This window comes from Streptopelia decaocto, assembly GCF_964273445.1.
Source record: "Streptopelia decaocto genome assembly, chromosome: 23".
Taxonomy (NCBI): Eukaryota; Metazoa; Chordata; class Aves; order Columbiformes; family Columbidae; genus Streptopelia; species Streptopelia decaocto.
Window position 1 is genome coordinate 474,276 of NC_138678.1, and position 20,522 is coordinate 494,797.

At 53.8% G+C, this 20,522-nt stretch overlaps 1 protein-coding gene and 1 long non-coding RNA gene across 3 annotated transcripts; both read right to left on the reverse strand.

The window, feature by feature from the left end:
• Nucleotides 1-4,829: 4,829 nt before the first annotated feature.
• On the reverse strand, nucleotides 4,830-16,785 carry FAM76A (family with sequence similarity 76 member A). Of its 2 annotated transcripts, XM_082071446.1 has the most exons (10): nucleotides 16,662-16,785; nucleotides 15,432-15,496; nucleotides 14,705-14,759; nucleotides 13,984-14,136; nucleotides 13,548-13,705; nucleotides 12,701-12,787; nucleotides 12,012-12,143; nucleotides 8,534-8,669; nucleotides 7,984-8,085; nucleotides 4,830-6,804 (listed from the first exon to the last, which is right to left on the reverse strand). In XM_082071446.1, exons 1-10 carry the CDS (start codon nucleotides 16,740-16,742, stop codon nucleotides 6,718-6,720), a joined length of 1,056 nt encoding a protein of 351 aa, XP_081927572.1. In that variant the 5' UTR covers nucleotides 16,743-16,785; the 3' UTR covers nucleotides 4,830-6,717. The 2 variants fall into 2 exon arrangements, with proteins under 2 accessions (XP_081927572.1, XP_081927573.1); XM_082071447.1 differs by lacking the exon at nucleotides 12,012-12,143 and having other exon boundaries at nucleotides 4,833-6,804.
• A 1,806-nt stretch (nucleotides 16,786-18,591) lies between these two features.
• Nucleotides 18,592-20,073, reverse strand: LOC309449419. The gene is made up of 3 exons (XR_014185955.1): nucleotides 19,972-20,073; nucleotides 18,904-19,064; nucleotides 18,592-18,770 (listed from the first exon to the last, which is right to left on the reverse strand). It is a non-coding gene; the product is annotated as an uncharacterized lncRNA (long non-coding RNA).
• Nucleotides 20,074-20,522: the final 449 nt, after the last annotated feature.

Sequence of the window (20,522 nt, forward strand, 5' to 3'; positions counted from 1 at the left end):
GGCGGGAGGGGCGGGGCGGGCGGCAGCCACGCCCCCAGTCTCCACCAATGGCAGCGCGGAGGAGTGGCCAAGTCCTAGCTGTTAGCCAATAGGAAGCGGCGGAGCGGGGGATGCTGGGGGTTGTAGTTCGGCGCGGCGTCGCTCCGGTGTGAGAGCGGCGGGTGTGAACGGTGCGAACTGCAGCGGGACACGGGCAGGGAGCCGGGGGGGTCTGGGGCTCCTGTCGGCGTCCTCTCTGCCCCGAGAGGAACCACAGGATCACAGAGTGTCCTGAGCTGGAGGGACCCACAGTATCAGAGTCCAACTACACAGGACACCCCACGGCTCACCCCGTGTGTCTGAGGACGGTGTCCAGTCTCTTCTTGAACACTGTCAGGTTGGGGCCGTGACCCCTTCCTGGGAGCCTGTTCAGTGTCCAGCACCTCTGGGTGAAGAACCTTTCCTAATATCCAGCCTTTTTCTAATATCCGAACTTTTCCTAACGTCCAGCTCCTGTTGCAGCACCTGACACAGGGACCCATGGAAAAAGTCTCCTGGGGCCAAAGGGAAAAAAGAGAAAGCTGATGGAAAAGGCACGCGAGGAGCCTGCGTGTTTGCAGGGAGTGCTATTTGTCAAAATTGCTCAGCTGCTCTCAGCCTGTGCACAGTGTGTCCCATGGCTGCATGTGGCCTCGAGCCATCGCTGTGTCCCCCCCCGCCACCCCACTGCACCCCAAGGCTCCCTAAAGCTTTGCAGAGTTTGAGCAACCCCAAGAGCTTAAGAGCAGCTTTCCCCTCCCATCCCCTACAAGGCGCCCGCCCCGCACCAGATCGGCCGTTTGAGTAACAAACACCAATAAAACCAGGTGAAGGAAGGGAAAAAACCCCTCCCGCAGCCCCGGGCAGCCCCAGACAGCGGTGCTGATAACAATCTGGTGCTGCTCCACAGGCTGCACATGGCAAAGTCCAGCAAACAAGAGCCGCTGCACAAACAACTCAGGTTTTGCCTGGCAACAGCCTCCTCCAGCTCCGGCCGCAGCTCCTGCCAATGGAGCGGACGTGTCAGCGCCTCGGCAGCGCGGTGCTGGCAGCACAGCAAGCGGCCGGCATGGCACGGCACGCCACGGCACGCCATGGCACGGCACGGCATGGCACGGCACGGCATGGCATGGCACGGCACGGCATGGCACGGCACGGCACGCTGCAGCCGCACCAGCCTCTGCAGGGACACAGCGCGGAGCCAGTTTCAAATGTCCCCGTCCTTGTCCCGTTCCCGGTGCAGCGCAGCCCGCAGACACCCGTGCTATTTTAGGGGTGTTTTGCACAGGGAGGCTGTGGGTCTGGGCAGCGTTTGGAGCGAGGACGTCGCCTCCCGCTCGCCTGGCTCCAGCCGCCCGAGGTGTTTGCCTCTGCGGTGACGCTGATATCATTTGAGAGGAATGATTTGATTTGATCTGATCCAGGTTGTTCCTGCTTTGGGCGAACCTGCTCCCACACTGCCCGGGGTCAGTTCAGCCCCTGTCACCCAGGTCCAGCTCCATCGTTTGCTCCTTTGGCCGCATCTCACCCCGCGGGGGCCCTGGAGCTGCTCACACGTGGGGCAAGAGCCAAAATGCTGCCAGTCCCTGGCCAGCACCGGGGCCACCTGAGGCCACGAGCTCCAGCTTTGCTCTGGATAAACGTGTCAGCCCGGAGAGGAAAAGCTGCCCCTTGCTTGGCAGGAGTGAAGGCAACACGGGGCAAGCAAAGCAGAGGGGAGTGCTGCCCCTCTTCCCCCCTTTTTGCCCCCCAGAAAGTGGGGGGGCAGGCTGAGAGGCACCTGGGGACCCCAGGGCTGTGGGTGTGCGTCAGGCGCTGGTCCAGCTGGAGAGACCGGCCGGAGACGACGCCAAATATTTAATATAAAAATATCCCGTCAGGACACAGCGAGGGCCGTGCCAGAAGGACACTCGCAGGGCCGGGCGGCGCTGCGTCCCCTGCGTGCGGAGCAGGGGCTGGAGGGGCTGAGCCGGCCGGGGGTCACGAAGCCGGGCAGGGACCCGCTGGGGGACACGGAGCAGCACACGATGCCCCATCTGCTCCGCGCTCGGCCCGCGCTACTGCAGCCTCAGCACTTTTCCCGGCCTGTCTGCAGCGCTCCTGCCCACGCAGCACCGGCTCAGGCTGTCACCGGCGTCTTCTCCTGTCCCTGGCAAACGGGGTGACCGGCCACCACCCGCGCGGCCGCAGGCTCGTCCCCCGCGCACCAGGAGGCCAGCACTGAGTGCCCAAAACGGGTGACAGCGGGCAGTGCCAAAGCGGCTGCAGCATCTCAAATCCTTTCACCCCACAAGCATCACCCAAGAAGCCTTGAGGTCCCACTTGTTGTCCCGGTTTGAGCCCAGCAGTGCTCGTTCCTCAAGGAAACGTGACTGGGAGGGTTTCTCGGCGCGGGCTGATTCACAGCCAGGCTCGTGACAACGTTCATCGGCAACAGGGTGGCGAAGACGAGATTTCCTCGAGAGAGGAACCCAAGAGCTGAACCCGAACGCCCTGTTTCCAGAAACACCCGTCATGGGAAACAGGCGACCGCTCAGTAATTATTGTGGGACTGACAGTGCCCTGGTTATCAAGGTGTTGACTGTAGTTCAAAGGTGCTGTGAGAAAGCTAAACAGGAAGGCAAAGCTGATTGCTCAGGTGAGTCACCTCGAGCAAATAACAGGGTTGGCTGGGGACAATCCGTGTCTTGTCCAGCCTTTGGGCGCTTCACCAGCCCGGTGGGTTCGTCCGGCCCAGAGCCCGAGGACAAAGAGAAGCAGCAGAGAATCACAGAATCGTTTTGGGTGGAAAAGCCCCTCAAGACCATCGAGTCCACCCGTTCCCCACCCCTGTCCCTGCCCTGTGTCCTGCGAACCTCATGTCCGTCTGTCCAGCCCTCCAGGGATGGTGACTCCAGCACTGCCCTGGGCAGCCTGTTCAATGCCCCACAGCCCTTTGGGGAAGAAATTGTTCCTAAATCCAACCTCAGCCTCCCCTGAGTCAGCAGATTGTACTGGTTTGGACTGGTGGGTGCTCCTCTTGCTCTGGAGCCCCCGTCTCCAGAACAAAGCTTGTGCTCACCTGGCTCAGCTACAAAACACAAGTTACTGAAGCTTTAAAAGGATTTTAAGATCCTTGGTGGTTTTGGGGTGTTTTTTTAAAGCCGGTTGCCCCAGGGCGTGTGCCTGAGCCAGCAAGCTCCAGCAATTAGGGAGGAATGGAAGGGAGCTGTTTGGGGGTAATTACCGGTTGGTTAAGTCAATTCAGTTCTCCTGCGGGTTTAATTCTGCCGGGTACCCCCTGTTGGGCTGCAAAAGAGTTCACGGTCATTTGCGTACAACAGTTTCAGATCCTTGCCAGGGGGTCTAGAAGTTTGGAAAGGATCTATTTATTCGAATAATTACTTTTCTTAAAAAGAAATCTCTAATCCTCTCGGTTAGGAGGTCTCAAAAATGCTTTGCCAAAGGTTTTCATTGTGCCCTGAGAGCCCAACCAGCTCCACTCCCCACGGTCAGTACTCGGGAAACTCCGAGCTCCTGCATCCTCAGGAGAGATTCCTGCGGGAACGGGGGCCAAGCGCCCGCTCACCCGAAACAGGCGGAACGGGGAACACCACTGACCAAAAAATGGGAAATCTCAGTTTTGACCTTGATTTCGTGGCTGAGATCAGGATGTAAAATTCAAGTGTGTTCAGTCACTGCCCAAAGCATATTTTGCTAAAGCTTTGAAATACAAAGTAAAGCAATCACAACCTAAAATAAGTAAATAAAGAAGATACATCCTTGTGCAAACACTGAAGCTGCTTTAGAAGCAGTGGATAAACCACCGAGAGAAGGAAATGAGGATGTTAGGCTGGGCCTGGCTCTACCTGCTGAGTCAGACCCCGCCTTAGGCACATCAGCTCGGGTCTATCCCCCCACACGCTGTAAACAGAATCGGGCACATTCCAGGGTCCGGCAGGTTTGTGCTGCGCTCAGCACAGATAACGCGCCCTGCGATCGCTCAGCACCGCGCACGCTCCGGCAGGACCGGGCAGGATGGAGAGCTGGGTGGGGAGAAATCTAGTGCAATAGAACAAGGGCAAGTGTAGAGTCTTGAATCTGGGCAGGAACAACCCCAGGTTCCAGTGTAAGTTGGGGAGCAGTGAAAAGGGACCTGGGGGTCCTGGGGACAGCAGGGTGACCATGAGCCAGCACTGGGCCCTTGTGGCCAGGAAGCCAATGGTACCTGGGGTGGGTTAGAAGGGGGTGGTCAGTAGGTCAGAGAGGTTCTCCTGCCCCTCTGCTCTGCCCTGGGGAGACCACACCTGGAATAGTGTCCAGCTGTGGCCCCTCAGTTCCAGCAGGACAGGGAACTGCTGGAGAGAGTCCAGCGCAGCCACCAAGATGCTGGAGGGAGTGGAGCATCTCCCATGTGAGGAAAGGCTGAGGGAGCTGGGAGGAGCTCGTTTGCATCAGTATCTTTAAAAAACAACGTCCTGATCCTCTTGTCTACCAAAACCAAATTGTTTCTGTGCTCTGGCTTCATTCGTGCGGCTGGGGAAGAAAATAGAGAATAGATCTCGTCGGATCCAGCCGGATGGGCCCTGGGAAGCGGGACGTAACCAAGTAACAGGGATCCTGGCAACGGGCTTGGTGGGGAGGATTGAGAGACAGAAACAAAAGTCAGAATGAAGCAAACAACAGAAAAACAGCGTCTCCATCCCACACGCACCAGAGCCACGGCACCAGAGCCACGGCCGACGCTCCAACCAGGCAGGACATTAATCAGTTCCAGGCAGGGAAAGGTGCTTTGGTTGAGCAATTTTTCTCCTCTTTAAGGCAAACAGAAAGTACCAGACACAGCTGAGGAGTTTTTTTAAAACACTTTTACAGTTGTCAGAGTTTTGTACAAATCAAAGCGTCCCTTTTAAAATCCGCATTATTACAAACATACAAAGAAACAAGGTTATTACTACAAATCATCAGCTACTCAACCGCAGGATCAATTTATCACAAACCCCCCATAACAGTATATACAGGGCCTTCCTCCCTCTGCTTATTTCTGTATCTCGAGGGAAGCGAAAAAAGCAAAGCCCCCATTTAAAAAACATCCCAGCGACGCGCCTCGTTTTCTAAAAACGCGGGAAGTACAAAATCCGGTATTTTCCGGCCGTCGCACTCTGGCAAAGTGCAACTATTTTGTCTTTCTTGTTTTCACATCAGAAGTCTCTTTTAAAAACAAATAAAGGAAGAAGAGCGCACCCGGCAGCGCGGGATGCTGCAGCGGCTCCTTCCACGGCCGAAGCCAACGCCAGCAAAAAAAGTGCCTTTGAGTTAAAGGAACGAAATAAAGGATGCAAAAGAAATAATAAATGACAATGTCTAGTTAAAAGCTCAACAAAAGCCCTGACGGAGCAGCCAGCCCCGCAGCAAAAGGACAATTTCTCTTCTCCATAACCCACCTTTGACTCTGCACTGAGGTTTCAGCTTCTGCTCCTCCGTCCTGATGGTCTCGGAGCCCTGAGATGTTTCTCCAGCCCTGGGTGGAACGCGGTGCTGGAGCCTGTGGTGCTTTTCCCACCTCCACAGCGGCCAAGTGCTCTTTATCCCTCCTGCGCCCCAAAAAGCTGGAGCCTGGGGAGCCGGCCTGGCTGGAAGGGCCCGTGGTCTCTGTGCTGTTTTGGAGAGGCACGTCCCTGGTGCAGGGAACTTCCGTAGCCCTTTTATTCTGCTGTTTGTTTTTTGTGGGTTTTTTTTTAATCAGCAGTGAGAAATGTCCCTGGAGAGCCCCAAAAAACCACTCCCTGGCTTGGGGTGCTGCCTGAGTAAGCGCTTTCCTGGAGCCAAACTGGCTCCTGCGCCTGGAAGGGAACGGGGCAGGGAGAAGGGAGCTCGATCCAGGGATGATCCAAACCTTGAACTCTCCTCCTCTAAAGAAAAGGAGTAAGAGGCGCTTGATCACACCGAGCTGCAGAAGCCACCAGTGTCCCAAAGGTCACCAAGTCACCGAAGGGGGGAAAATGGGGTGTGTTGGGGTCTGTATCATTACGTTCTCGCTCCCAATGCAAAAGCTCTCGTAACAAAAGAAGAAAACACAAAACGAGGCAGTTTGGTTTGCCAAGCTGACGTGGAAAAGAAGAAAAAAACCCACAAAACAAATCAAACCAAAATAAACTTCCAAGATAAATACACAGCCTCCATTTTGGAAGCATCTTCAAAAAGCTGGATCAACCGTTCTCAGCAGTGGCACAACCTTCCAGTAACATCTGTTGGGCTGGTGATTTATCGGTTTCCTTTTGAAGAGGGAAGAGTCCAGGGGAAAACAAAACTCAAGCTCCCACCACACGCAGCTCCTGTCTTATCTGCGTAACAACCGGCCACGGCTATTGCCTCCCAGCAGCCGGTCGGGAACCAGCGCGAAGTCTCTAATGCAGCAGGTTCCTGTTTGCTAATGAAAAGGGTTGGCAGTGGTAGCAACTGGTTAGGCAAAGAAAAATACATTTCATCCAAAAAACAGTACTTTGGGGGGGATTTCGGACGGCTGGGACCTCTCCCCGTGGATCAGATCAGTAATTCGAGAGAGATGGAAAGCAGAGGCGCTCACGCCTGCTGTCAAAAGGCAACGCGCGCCAGGCGTTTCCAGCGGGTCCACGGCAGCGACAACGCGGAGGTTTTACTTCCAGCCATAGGGCAGGTCTCCCAGACTCCTTGGCCAGAGCTCCCATGTGGGGTTTGGTTTTAAGGGGAGGTGATTGCTCCTGACTTCTCAGGCTTTTTGCCCTTCGATAGGGCAGCTGCTTGCTTCAGGAGTTCCCTGTTCTTGGCCTGGAAACACAATGAAAATGGGTATTTAATGGCATGGATTGTTAGTTTTAGGAATCCTAGAATTGCCTGAACATGCAGACAAGAGGAGGAGGGTGATGCTGCACAGCATCGCAGCACAAGCTCAAGTCCAGCATCTCCTCTCCAACCGCCTCGAAAAGGCTCTTCCCATCCCTCCCCTCGCATCCCCCCACTGTAAGCGAGAAGTTAACGGCTTCCACAGCGAGAGGGGACAACCGCGTGACTCGTGTGAGCCCAGCCAAGGACACTCAAAGGGCAGCGGATGGGCTGCCCCCCTCCCCTCGCTCCAGCCACCGCGCAGAGCAAAACTCTGGTGACTCCAGGTCCCTGCAAACCCTTGGTTTGGCAGGTTGGGACCAGCTTCCCCTGCCCCCGCTTCTTCCAAACCGCAGGGTGAAGCAGCTTACGGCTCTCCAGCTTCACCCTCGGTGTCTCCACATGCCACCGACATTTTACTGTAGGCTGTTTTCTCAGGGGCAACATAAGCCTTTTGTCTTATCCCCTGCCATTTCTCATGGCTAAGGCTTTAGATCATTATAAACCTCAGAGTAATTAAAGGGTGCAAAGTTCATTTCTGTGTCTGATTTCCACGCTGGAACCAGGTCTCCTTTGACCCGATCTCTTGGGTGCCTCGGAGCGTGTTTCTGACAGTCTGCCCAGTGTTTCTGTGGCCGTGACGAGAATCCTGCTCTCCCTGCTCCCTCCAGCTCAGGGATTTCTCTTTTTGTACTAGAGATACAGTGCTAAAGGAACTATCAAGTGTTCCTTAAGCTTTGTTCTCTCTGGTTACCAGTCACATCAATCACATTAAGAACAGTGCAGGGAACTGACAAAGGTTCTGCAGTCTGGAGAAACAGGTTCAAACCTGAATTTGGCAATAGGTGAAATGAGTGTGATGGTTTCTCTCTAGTCCACAGGGGACACAACACAGCACTTTACAATACAGTGAGTCTGAACCCAAGTAGAGAGCAGCAGGGAGGATATAAATAGGGGTTACGACGCACTGCAGATGGTCCAGAGCCAGGGAGGGGCTGTGGGACAGGGCTGGGATGTGTTAGCAGAGCTGTCTGTGCAGAAACTCATGGGCTGTTGTGATCAGGGTGTCCTCAGTCACTCCTGGGTACAGCACAGCTCAGCAAATAAAAACAACAATGCTGTCACCTGTAACTGCTCCATGACCTCCTTGTGCGTCTTCTCCATTTGGTTCATCTTTGCCCTCATCTGCGACTCCTGGTATTGCAGGTCGGCTTTTAGCTCCGTGATCTGCAGAAAGGAACAAGTGAGCTGGAAGAAGAAACAAACACCTTTACCCCAGATGCACCCTGCCACAGAAAATGCTTTTGCAGAGATTGCGGGAGACTGGAGCAGCTTGGAAATGTGCTGGGGTGGGCAGGGGCAGCTCAGCAAGAGCAGAGCCGGTTCACAGAGCAGCACAGAGAAGCAGGAGCAGCCAGGGCTCTTTCTGCACAGAGCAGCATGTTTTTTCTCAGTCCCACATGGAGGTCCTGGGACAGCAGTCAGGAAATGACCCTTTATGAAATGAGATCTCCTGGGTGGGTCCAGAAAACGTCTTCGACATTGGAAAGGAGGCAGCCTGGAAAGAGCCAGAAACTCTCTTGCTCGCTCCAAGATAAAAAGCCAGACTCCCCTGGAGCGTGATCTGTGTGAACACGTCCGCACGCTGCGGGAGGAAGAAAGCCAAGGGCTGTACCTTCTTCTCCTTCTCCAAAATCATCTGATCTTTCTGGTGTAGCATCTTTTTTAAAGTCGCCACTTCCTCCTTCAGCTGCGCGATGATGACAAAGTGGTCAGTGCCAGGAGAGTCCAGGGCGAGGTCCGGAGAGAAACTGCAACAAAGAAGAGGGAAAGACTCATCACAACCCCTTCTCTGCATTGACACAGGGAAACTCCCACAGACAGCACTGGAAGGAAAATGGAAATCATTTAATGACACACGTTGTGTCCTCCAAATTATAGAATCACTTTGGTTGGAAAAGACCCCCATCAAGTCCAACCGTTGCCCCACCCCTGGCACTGCCCCGTGTCCTGAGAACCTCATGTCTGTCTGTCCAACCCTCCAGGGATGGTGACTCCAGCACTGCCCTGGGCAGCCTGTTCCAATGCCCCACAGCCCTTTGGGGAAGAAATTGTTCCTAAATCCAACCTCAGCCTTCCCTGGCGCAACTTGAGCTCTTTTCTTTGTGTCCCTGTCTCCCCTCAGCTCCTGTTCTCCAGCTGAACCCCCCAGGTCCCTCAGTTGCTCCCATCACACTTGTGCTCCAGCCCCTCACCCTTTCTTGGCGTAAGCTGCCCAAAACTGACCCCAGCGTTCGAGGTTCAGCCTCCCCAGTGCCCAGGACAGGGTGATGATCACTCCCTGGATGCAGGAGTTATGTGTATCCCTGCCCTGGCTGCCACATGGAATTTGGGAATCACATGGTATGACAGATAACAGAGATTATATGTGACATATCGTGTTATTGATTGATCAGCAGGGACATGGAACTTCTATGGGTGACCATCGACCAGCGTGTGCAGCAACCCTACAAACAGCTAAGGGTCCCTTTTCAAAGCCAGGAGTTGTGGACAGCAATCAGAGTTCATGGAACCGCTTGGGAACTCTCTTTGCTCAGTCCCTGGATGCCCAGCAACACTTTTCACTAAATATAAACAAGCATTCTGGCAAGGAGGGAACATGAAAGAGAAACAACCTCCAAGTTAAACAAACATAACCAAGAGAGACAGCTCTGTCCTCAGCAGGGAATAGGGGTGAAAAGACACACTGGACTTTTGTATTTTGATTCCACTATGACAGAGTTAATGTAGGAAGAAGCTTCATGACCACTCCAGAGCAAGGAAGACTCCAGGAAGACAGAGAAACAGCTGAGCACACCACTTGTACACCCCCAGGAACTCTAAACCCAAGCAACCAGCTGAAAACTAATCTGGATGCGAGTCACTCCCCTGCACTGGTAATTCATAAATCTCCCTACGAGACACCGGTGATCTGGGCAGCCACAAAGTGTCGTGTGCTACAGGAATATTTCAGTTCATAGATACGACAAGCTGCAGCCACAGGCCCGGGGAGCTCACCTGATCTTCGCCTGCCTTCTGTTCCTTACCGCTGGAATGATAAGCCTGATTTTTATCTCTTGGTGCTAAAAGGGCAAGCACACTCCCAGCCGCACACACCTGAAGTCGCTGTATAAAACCTTAACAGTAATAACGCAACAAAGCTTCACCTAGAAGATTAGTTTGAGTCTGGCTGTTATCAGACAGCACTGCTGCTATGAACAGGTTTATACGAAGCCTGAGTGTTTTTTAAAGCCTCCAGAGTAGGTCGACACGTCCTAAAGCCAGCATTTAGTTCTAAAGCCGGGACGTGGAGTGGACCGGGGTCAAATCGCTGCCTCCCTCAAGTACACTCCCACCTCCGTACTGGCTGCTCCCCTCACACAGGGGTTTCATCCTGGAAATAATCAATTTTCTATTTAAAAGCACAGTCTGAACTGATTGGACTCGTTAGCAAGGATGTGGCACAAGAAAAAGCTCTTTCTACCACTGCGCTGGGGTGGAAACTCAGCAGGAGCAGCTTCACAGATCTGAAAGTCACAGGACAGCACCAGGAGAGAGAGTTTGGCAAAGGAAAACTCAGCTCTGAGGGTCTGTAGCCCACAGGGGAAGAGTCTTACAGGGTTAAAGCCCGCTGACAGCAGAGCCCACGGCACAGGACCGGCAGGTCTCTGGGGACAGCAGATCTAGCGCTGGGCTCGTCACGCTGGGCAGCTCTCGAGGGCAGGAGAGGTTCGTACACGCACACTACCACAGGATAACATCTCCATTTTAAAGCTGTTCCTGAGTAGTTTCCCCGAGTGGAGGCTGTGCAAGATGGTGGTGGGTGCTCTAGTACATTGCTGTGTGCAGGCATGTTACTAACAGTAGCTTTAATTTCCCACTCGGTGCTTGGGAGAAGAGAAGGAAATAATACAAAAACAGCCTCCACAGAGAAAAAAAGGCTTCTTCGCTGATACCCTCTGGCTAAAACCAACCTCTTGCTTACACCACTCCTCTGTCCAGGCAAGCTTCACTCCTGCCGTATCCTGGCGTGAGGACGAGTGCCAGGAGTTGCTCACATTACCCTGAGCAGGAAAAATTCCCTCCTTGGCAGCTCCTGCTGCAGAGCACGCTGCGGAGAAGGGAAGGTGACAGCCGGCCCTGCCACCCAGCGGGGAGAAGGGACAGACGGGCCACCAGCTGTCCCCAGAGCCGCTCAGAGCTTGGCAGAGCCAGTACAGACACCAGGGGCTTCGAGGGTGTTCTCCTGCCCCAGGGTCTGCACCCACAGTGGGGAACAGAGGGCTCAGGGTGCCCAGGCAACTCCAACAAACACACTTAATGAACCACCGTTATTATGCTACTCAAGAAACACAGCCACGTGTCTATTTAAGGCAGCTGCAGCTTGCCTTTTCCACAGCACGTTGCTGGAGCTCTTCAGGAGTTGCTAAAATTACCCACAGCCACTGGGATTCATCAAAAAAAAGCGCCCGTGGCGAGGACCACAGCCAGGCTGAGAACATCTGACACAAGAACAAAACAAAGGCGTTTGATTTCTCTAATACCTGCTCCTGTTTTGCAAACAAATGGCTGAGCCACTGATGCCAGAACATGAGACTTTTTGCTTCTTGGATAATTTTCAAGCCAGCAGTGGTGTTGCAGTGAGTTGTCAGGTCTCAGCCCAGGCTTTAGCGAGCAGATAAAAATACATGGTGGTGTCCTACAGCCTGGAGAGCAGCCTCCAAGTGAGCAGGAGCCTCAGCAGGGCTCAGCCACAGCTCCCAAGCCACAGTTAACCCTTAAGATGTTCATGCTTTTAACTGAAAACACTGTTCAGATGATAAATGGTCTTTCAGAACACTCTGCCTTACGAAATTATTTAAGTTCTATTTCCCATCGTTGCATTTCGGAAACATTGACAAGGTGTCAATATAGGAGAGACGCAACTTGCGCTCTCAAAGGAAAGACGTTCAAGGTAGGTAGTGATTAATTAATTACCAGTGGCTTTAACAGACCATTTGGCACTAATGTGGCTACGCTCTGGTCCATGCCCAAAATTCACTGCTGTTTGGGAAGAGAGGGAGAGTTTCCATGGGAGGGAGGGCAAGAGGGGAGAAAACAAGAGGTGATCTCACTTCAGGATGTCAGTGCCTTGAGAAACAGGACAATGGTGGGCACCGAGACTCTGTTGGGAAGCAGCCCACTGCGCCAACGTGGACGGGGCACTCTGGGCAGGGGGACAAAGCATCTCGGGAGAGGAAGGAACGCTGAGAATCAGAGAGGAAAGGCAGGAATGAAAATATGCATGTACAAGACGGTAAAAAAATAAAAATCCATCTCAATCTCCTGTTTCTGCTAATGAATCCCACTCCGCTGCGCATGCAGCTGGTGTCAACATCATCCAGCACAATGTGTGACAGCGGGATGGGATTGGAAGGTTTGATTGTTTGTCCCTCCCCCAGAAGGCAGGAGGGGAAACGGGAGGTGGTGTTGATCCTCTCCTCTGAGATCGTCTCCCTGAAGACCAGCCTGACAGCCCCAAAATCACCAACCCCGCAGAGCTCGACTCCCCAGCGCAGCCAACAGCATTTTCTATTCTAGTAGGTACAAGCACTAGGTATTCTGTTCCTCTTCAAACCGAGGTCTAAATGTCAAGTCACGCTGGTCTGCTGGGTTTTGGAAACCACTAATACAGCCCCTCGATGTCCCAAAGCCCGAGATCCCTGCTCTTGCGTATGAGCTTCCTGTGATTTGCAAACTCTGTCTTATATAAATGTAGCAAACACGACCGCCCACCCACAATTTCCCTATGTAACAGGCTCACCTGTCACCGTTGGCAGAGATGGCATCGAACTTGGCTTTCTTCTTTGGGATTTCATTCTGAATAGAAGAGGTGGATAAGGTTTTCTGGCTAGAAAAATGAGGAAATTGTATGTCAGAACCTGAATGACTTGCAGTCTAAGACATAAATATTCCCACCCCCGTTGAATCTATTAAGACAAGATTTCCTAGCGCGAGAATGAATGATAAAAAATTCATTCCCTGAAGAGTAGCTGGAGACCAAAAATAAACAGAAAACAATGTGTCAGTCAGATCAGTAGGTAGGTGAACAACTCACACTTAAAATCTACATTTCAATCATTAAATTTTACAAATGCAATTTAGCTTTAATTGTGTATGAGTTCAGTAAGTTGAATCACTAAGCAGCACTGTTGGACTACAAGCCTATGCCAGAACAGTGGGGTTTGCAAACTAGTAAAGCCTGACTTAGCCAGATTCTCCTAAACAACAAACAACTGCCAAAACCCAACACCAGCGTATGGAGGCCCAGACAGGACCAGAGGAAACAGTCTCAAGTTGCGGCAGGGGAGGTTGAGGTTGGATTTAGGAACAATTTCTTCCCCAAAGGGCTGTGGGGCATTGGAACAGGCTGCCCAGGGCAGTGCTGGAGTCACCATCCCTGGAGGGTTGGACAGACGGACATGAGGTTCTCAGGACACAGGGCAGTGCCAGGGGTGGGGGAACAGGTGGACCCGATGATCTCGAGGGTTTTTTCCAACCAAAATGAGTCTGTGATTCAAAAGTGGCTTTAGGAACTGCACCGAAGGAGCGTGGAGCAGCCAGGCACCCTCTTTGCTCACCCCGCGCACAGAGAAGCTCAGGCACGTTACCTGTTGTAGTGGCTGCCGCTGCTGAGCCTGCTGTACTGCTCCTTCTCCTGCAGGCTGGCCCGGGAGGAGCTGCTCAGGTGTTTGCACTGCTCTTTGGTCTTCTGCAGGACACGTTTGTAGGACAGCGTGCACAACCAGCACAGCAGCTTTCCATCCACCTGCAGGATGAAAAAGAGAGGAGAAAAAGTTTTGGTCTGGCTTCCTGCCCACAAGCCAAATACAGAGAAGAAGCACCTTCGGACAAAGGAGCAGAGGAGCTTGGAGATTAAACAGCTCCAAAACACAGCACTGACAACAAAGCTCAGCTCCAGAAAAATCCGTTATAACCGAGAGACACCCCTTTTGGAAACACTAGAGAATACGTGAAGGAGATGGACAGACAATCGCTGTCATCAACTCTTTTACCTTTCTGGCCTTCTTTTAGAGTGATACTGACCTTCTTTCTGTCATCCTTCCGGTCAAACGCACACTGCTGCTTGCACTGCTCGCAGGAGTGCGGAGGTCCGTACTTCTTTTCAGAGTTTGTGCAACGCTGGCACTTGTTTCCAATAAATGCTGCTATAATGTTGCAGTACTGGCAGGGTTTGGGCTTTAAGAAAGAAGAACAACTGATACAGCAGTGCCTTCTAATTACATTAATACATTACTCTGTCCCCTTCTCTCTTGCCATCACTTCAAAACTTTTATTTCCCCATTTCAAGCTAATCATCATGCTGATCCAGGAACCATAATTACACTTGGACCCCTGGTCTCCTGCTAAGTGTATTTATCTACGGCACCCAGACCATTTAGCAAGTGCTATGAAATTTTTATAAAATGTATAACTCCAAAATAGAAACAATCAAAACCTCTTTTTTAGATTTCAGACAAGCAGGAAAGCAAGACTTATCACTGCTTCTGCAGCAATCTCAGTTTGTGTAAGCATGCTCTTGTTTCGACTGGATATCGAATAGGTCATTTCCTGGCCTAAAATGATGCAGAGCTGCTCTTTTCAGAACTAAGAGGAGAGAAAAGGTAAAAGCTTCGTGCTTGAGCCCACATATTATTGATCAGTCATGCTATAACAACACAGCCAGCCCATAAACTGCCTTGGGATTGGGCAGGATAAAGATAAAAACGATGAAAAGAGGCTGGTGAGAACGAGCCCCCTCACTTACTGTGCCATAGAGCTTCACATTCTGAGCACACTTCTTGCATATTGTGTTCGTTTTGCTGTTCAAAAGAAGGAAAGTTTGTTCTGTTAAAACTTCCCCAAAGGAAATTCGGCCCCTGTGGTGAGGATCCCTGTCTCCCCCGGGCTGCATCTCGCATGGTGAGGTTGTATTAATCCTCACTACAGACTCATAACAAAGGGCATTTTCTGTCCCCATCTGGTTGAGGATAATTTACCAAAAAGTGGAATTACTGCAAAGTACCTTGTAATCAAGGCAAGTCAGGACAGAGATGTATTTGTTCAATAAACACAGGAAAAAACCCACACAATGCCTGCATGCAGCCACTGGGTTTTCTAATCCTTCCTCTGTAAGCTATGTAACTTGCAAAAATGCAAAAGCACAGCTGAAGGAAATACATAAGGAAATAATTTTTGGATACTAGAAATCAGAGAAGAGGAAAACTCGTGGGAAGGTGCACCCAGATCCTTCACTGGAAGATGCATCTGAGCACTAACCAAAACTAAACCCCAAGAAAACGGTGCAAATTAAGGACACCTCAGGGGCACAGTGACTCGTCCAGCAGCCCTTTGAGGAAGGTGAAAGGTGCCCCAAGTCTTCCACAGCAACAATCTACAGGTTAAGCCTCAGTTAAAGGTGTGGAAACACTATGGTTCTGCGGGTGCATCTGTTCTAAAGAGAACATCAGTCTCCCCAGTTCAGCAACATTTACCTTTCCTGCTGGAATTCAGTCCTGCAGTAAGTGCATTTAACAATGGGATGCGCAATCCGGCACTCCTGCAACAACAGAAGCGTTGGGTGAGATTCAGTGTTTCTTCCGCACACCGCTTCCCAAAATCCCAGGTCACCTGCTGACCTCTGCTCCCATTTCACCCGTCAAACTCAAACTATTTCCTCCCTGTACAGTCACGCTGCTCTTACGAGGGCTGAGAGCACAGGAAGGGTGACAGGGACGGCATGTGTCACAGGTGAGCCAGAAGTAAACTTGAGATGTGTAACGAGGGCTTATTTGCACCCAACACCCACAGACAAGGGTCACGGTGGTTGGTCTCACCTCCCCGGGCAGGAACAGAAAGTCCTGCTGCAGTTATTGTCACCTCTGCCCTCCACCAGCCTCCTGTGCCCATGGTGACAGTGGTCCTGCTCTCCTCTCACCCCACACCTCACAGGTTCCCCTGCGCCCACCTGCTTTGCCCCGTGTTTCTCAGCAATCCCGGGCTACTCCATATCCTGCCCCCCAGCCCTGATCTCATCCTTCCCCACTCAAACTGTCCCTCAAGACCCACCTCCCCCCTTCAAATACCATAAGGCTTCTCCCAAATGTCCCCAGACCCTCCCAAACACCCCAGGATCCCCCAGGCCTCTCCGCTTGCTAACAGCCTCCCTCACAAACAGCCCTTCACTTCTCCTCAGTTCTCCCCCAATTCCCCCATGGCTCCCTCTCCAACACCCTCCAAGCACCCCCAGCAACCCAAACTGCCTCAAGTGCCCTCAGGTGCCCCTGACAAACAGCCCCCCCAGTGACCCCTCAATACCACACACCTCCCCAGCAGCCCCCATGCCTCCAGCCCCCCAAAACCTCCCAAATGCTCCCAAGGCCCCAACCACAAAGCCTCTAACTAGCCGCTCTGCACCCACAGATTGCCCCAAACCACCCCCCCGAAAATCAGCCCCCTCGATTAGTCCCAAATAACCACCCTGAGACCGCAGCCGCCCTAGATACCCTCAAGGCCTCCCTCACAAACAGCTCCCACTTACCCCAAGTCGCCTCCAAACCCCCCCTCACAAACTCCCCCTCACAGAACCCCCACTCACAGAACCCCCTCACAAAGCCCGCCAGCGGCCCCTGCCCCCCCAAGTAGCTCCCTGACAGACAGGCCCCCCGGTCCCCTTCCCCCAAGTCCCCTCACGGTCTCCCCGGGCTCCACCGGCCGCCCCGGACCTTGCAGAGCTGCTGGCCCTGGCTGAGCGCCTCGAAGGGGAAGCGCTGGTGGCACTTGGTGCAGGCGTAGAGCGCCGCCATCCCGCCGCCCCGCTGACAGGCGCAGCCCTGCCCGGCCCGGCTACCCGGCTCCGCCCTCCCGTCGCTCCTCCCCTACCATTGGCCAAGCGTAGCATCACTCACCCCTCTACCACTTCTCATTGGCCAAAACGTCCGTCACTCCCGAGAGGGGGCGGAACGGGGCCGCCCCGTCCCTCCGCGGGCGTTGGGGAAGCGTTAACGTCACGCGGGGAGCGCTGCGCGGTGACGCACCAGTCCCGCCCTGCCCGGCCCCGCCCCTCCGCGCGACGCGTCACGGGGTCACGCGAGATCGCGCCCGTGGGTGGGGGCCCGGCCCACAAGGCCTTGCGGGAGGGACCCGGAAGTGGGTTGGGCTGTGCTGGGTTAGGCCGGGCCTGGGGAGAGGAGCGAGCTGAGCTGAGCTGGGCCGGGCCGGGGCTGAGGGAGGGGGCTGGGAAAAGGGGCTGGGAAAAGGGGCTGAGCCAGGCCAGGCTGGGGTTGGTGGAAGGAGCTGAACTGCGCAGGAGAAAGGGGCCAGCGCAGCCACCAAGATGCTGCAGGGAGTGGAGCATCTCCCGTGTGAGGAAAGGCTGAGGGAGCTGGGGCTCTGGAGCTGGACAAGAGGAGACTGAGGGGGGACTCATTCCTGGCGATCAATATGGAAAGGGGGAGTGTCAGGAGGATGGAGCCAGGCTCTTCTGGTGACAACCAGTGACAGGACAAGGGGCAATGGGTGCAAACTGGAACACAGCAGGTTCCACTTGAATATGAGAAGAAACTTGTTGGGGTGAGGGTGGCAGAGCCTGGCCCAGGCTGCCCAGGGGGTTGTGGAGTCTCCTTCTGTGCAGACATTCCAACCCGCCTGGACACCTTCCTGTGTAACCTCATCTGGGTGTTCCTGCTCCATGGGGGGATTGCACTGCATGAGCTTTCCAGGGCCCTTCAACCCCTGATACTCTGGGATCCTGTGAACGGCCGAGCTGGGCTGGGCCAGGGGGAGGGTTTGGGGGGGGGGGCAGGGCTGAAACGAGGTGGATCTGTAGCTGGTGTGTGTGAGGGGGTTGAGGGAAAACTGCGCCTGAGAGGTTGAGGGAAAGAGAATTGGAGGAAAAGGGAGAACGACGTAGGAAGTGGCGTCTGCAGCGAAAGGAAAAGCTCCCGGTGCACTCGTTTCCCTCTGTGCTGCAGCAGCTGCGGGTCGGGGCAGCACCGCAGCTCCAGGCGCTGCGAAGGTGTTTCCTCCGTTTCATCGCAGGGATGAGGTTGGGCTGCAGTCGCTGCAGCGAGGGCAAATCATACACTGCACACACACTGAGTAATTGCTCTTTTGTAATTGAGTAGTTGTCATTTTTTACAGCACGACACAGAACAGATGCTGCGAGCTCACATATGTGCTGCCTGCCCAAACAAATGGGGGGAATTCAGGCATTTTGGAGTTAAAAGTTCACTCTGTAGAGCCAAGATCGAGTGAACACAAAGCAGTAACTACTCATGGTTCTGTTAATAACCCCGCAGGAGCGTGATTTGGTCTTTTTTCGCCTGACATTCCTGTGTCCTTACACCCCGCTCGCTCTCAGGCCATCAGGGATCCCTTGAAACTCCTTTCCCCACCTTTTTAATGTTTTCCACACCAAACGACGGAGCGTTCCCGGCGCGAGCGCTGGAGCTGAACCAGCTCCCTGCAGCCTCAGCCGCTCCCAAGCAGGACCGGGGGAGTGTCTTGGGTGCTCAGCGAGGCTGCGTGGGTGTGCATATTAAAGTGAAATTCTGCTGTGCTCGGCTACCTCGGGGACTGGTTATAATCACCCGGCAAACACGCTGCATGGAGGAGAAATACTTAATTTAATGAAATGTGTTGTGTTGTGCTGGCAATTGGGAAATACTGGGTGGTGGAAGCAGAAGGAAGAGCTTGGCAGAGGTGGTGGCGGCTTTAAAACAAACCCCTCCTCGCTGCCCAGGGCTGTGGTGCTCCAAGGAGAGGGTTTTGGGGAGAAATCAGGCAGAGCCCTGCGCTGGGGCTGCCCCGATTTCTGGGGTTTGATAACACACCTGGAAAACATAAATGCTGTGAATGATTTGTTATAAGAAATTAAAAAAGACCTAAAAGTCAGGAGGGGGTTGCAAACCTCTGGAGCTGAAGGCAAAGGGGTGATTATTTCGTTTCAGAACGTGAACAACAAACCTGGGGGAGCGCTCATGGTCACCAAGGGAAAAACGTTTGGTGAAGGAAGAGGGTTTGTAACGCTGCTACCGGAGGAACTGTCATAAGAAACGCTTAAAAAGCCGCCGCCTCGGTGATTTTCCAGGACATCCTCGCAGTAAAGAGTTTGGAGGGTTGCAGAGCTGGGAAAAACATTCAGATTGTAGAATCATTTTGGGTGGAAAAGCCCCTCAGGATCACCGAGTCCAGCTGTTCCCCAGCCCTGTCCCTGCCCCGTGTCCTGAGAACCTCATGTCCGTCTGTCCAACCCTCCAGGGATGGCGACTCCAGCACTGCCCTGGGCAGCCTGTTCCAATGCCCCACAGCCCTTTGGGGAAGAAATTGTTCCTAAATCCAACCTCAACCTCCCCTGGCGCAACTTGAGGCCGTTTCCTCTGCTCCTGGCGCTTGTTCCTGGGGAGCAGAGCCCGACCCCCCTGGCTCCAAGCTCCTTTCAGGCAGTTCAGAGATCAGAAGGTCTCCCCTCAGCTCCTGTTCTCCAGCTGAACCCCCCAGGTCCCTCAGCCGCTCCATCACACTTGTGCTCCAGCCCCTCACCAGCTCCGTTCCCTCCTCTGAACTCGCTCCAGCACCTTAAGGGCTTTTTTGCTGTGAGGGGCCCAGAACTGCCCCCGGGGTTCGAGGTTTGGCCTCAGCAGTGGCCAGGACAGGGGGACAATCACATTGGATGCAAAATTTGTACCCCCACAAAGCTCCAGTTATCAGCAAAGACGAGGTGGCCTCACCCTGCACCACAATCCTCACCCCCCTAAAACCTCAGGGCTCCACAACATGTGTCGTTTCCCACTGTGAACCCCCCAGCTCTGTCCTGACACCCAACCCCCCCGGGACCCCCTTCCCAGGGCCTGGGAGAGCTCGTGATCAGCCCCCCCCGGGTCATCTGGGAACATTTGGTAGCCAAGAAGTTGCCAAAACAAGTTGGATTCAGCTGTTGTTCCCTCACACTGTCTGTGGTTCCCTGCAAATCACTAACAGATAATATTTTCATCTTCTGTCTCTCTCTGCGTCTCCTGCTTTCTGAATAATTACCTTGTTTTGTGCGAGGCTCTCACAGATCGTTCATCCAGCGCTGAAAAGCAGCCAGTGTTTTGGGGGCTGGAACACGTTTTTCTGGCCACCTGGCAGTGCAGCGGCCTGGCCCAGCACAGCTGCTCGGGAACGCGCCCAGGACCGCGAGGGCCGGGCGGTCACCGAACCCAGCTGAAGCGCCGGCGGGATCCCGCCCCCCCTCCGCGGAGAATAACCCAGCTTGGCAAACTGGCCCACCCTGCGTGTCTGGATGTGTGGACAGATTGATCCCGCAGATCTGGACGCTCTCACCCACAGAGAGGCTGTGTTGCTGGGAACAAAAAGGCCTCTCGGGAGCTGTTTGCGGCGCTGGGCTCTGTCTCAACTGGATCCCCGTGTCCCGGCCGGCGCTGGGCTCTGCCAGACTGGGGGGGTTGGAGCTGGGATCACCCCAAGGTTCCCATCCCAAGGGACGAGTTGCTCCAGGACAGGCGGGAGGAACAATCATCACTCTGCCAGTTTGTCACAGGATGGTTTGGGTTGAAGGGACCTCCCCAGCCCCCCAGTGCCCC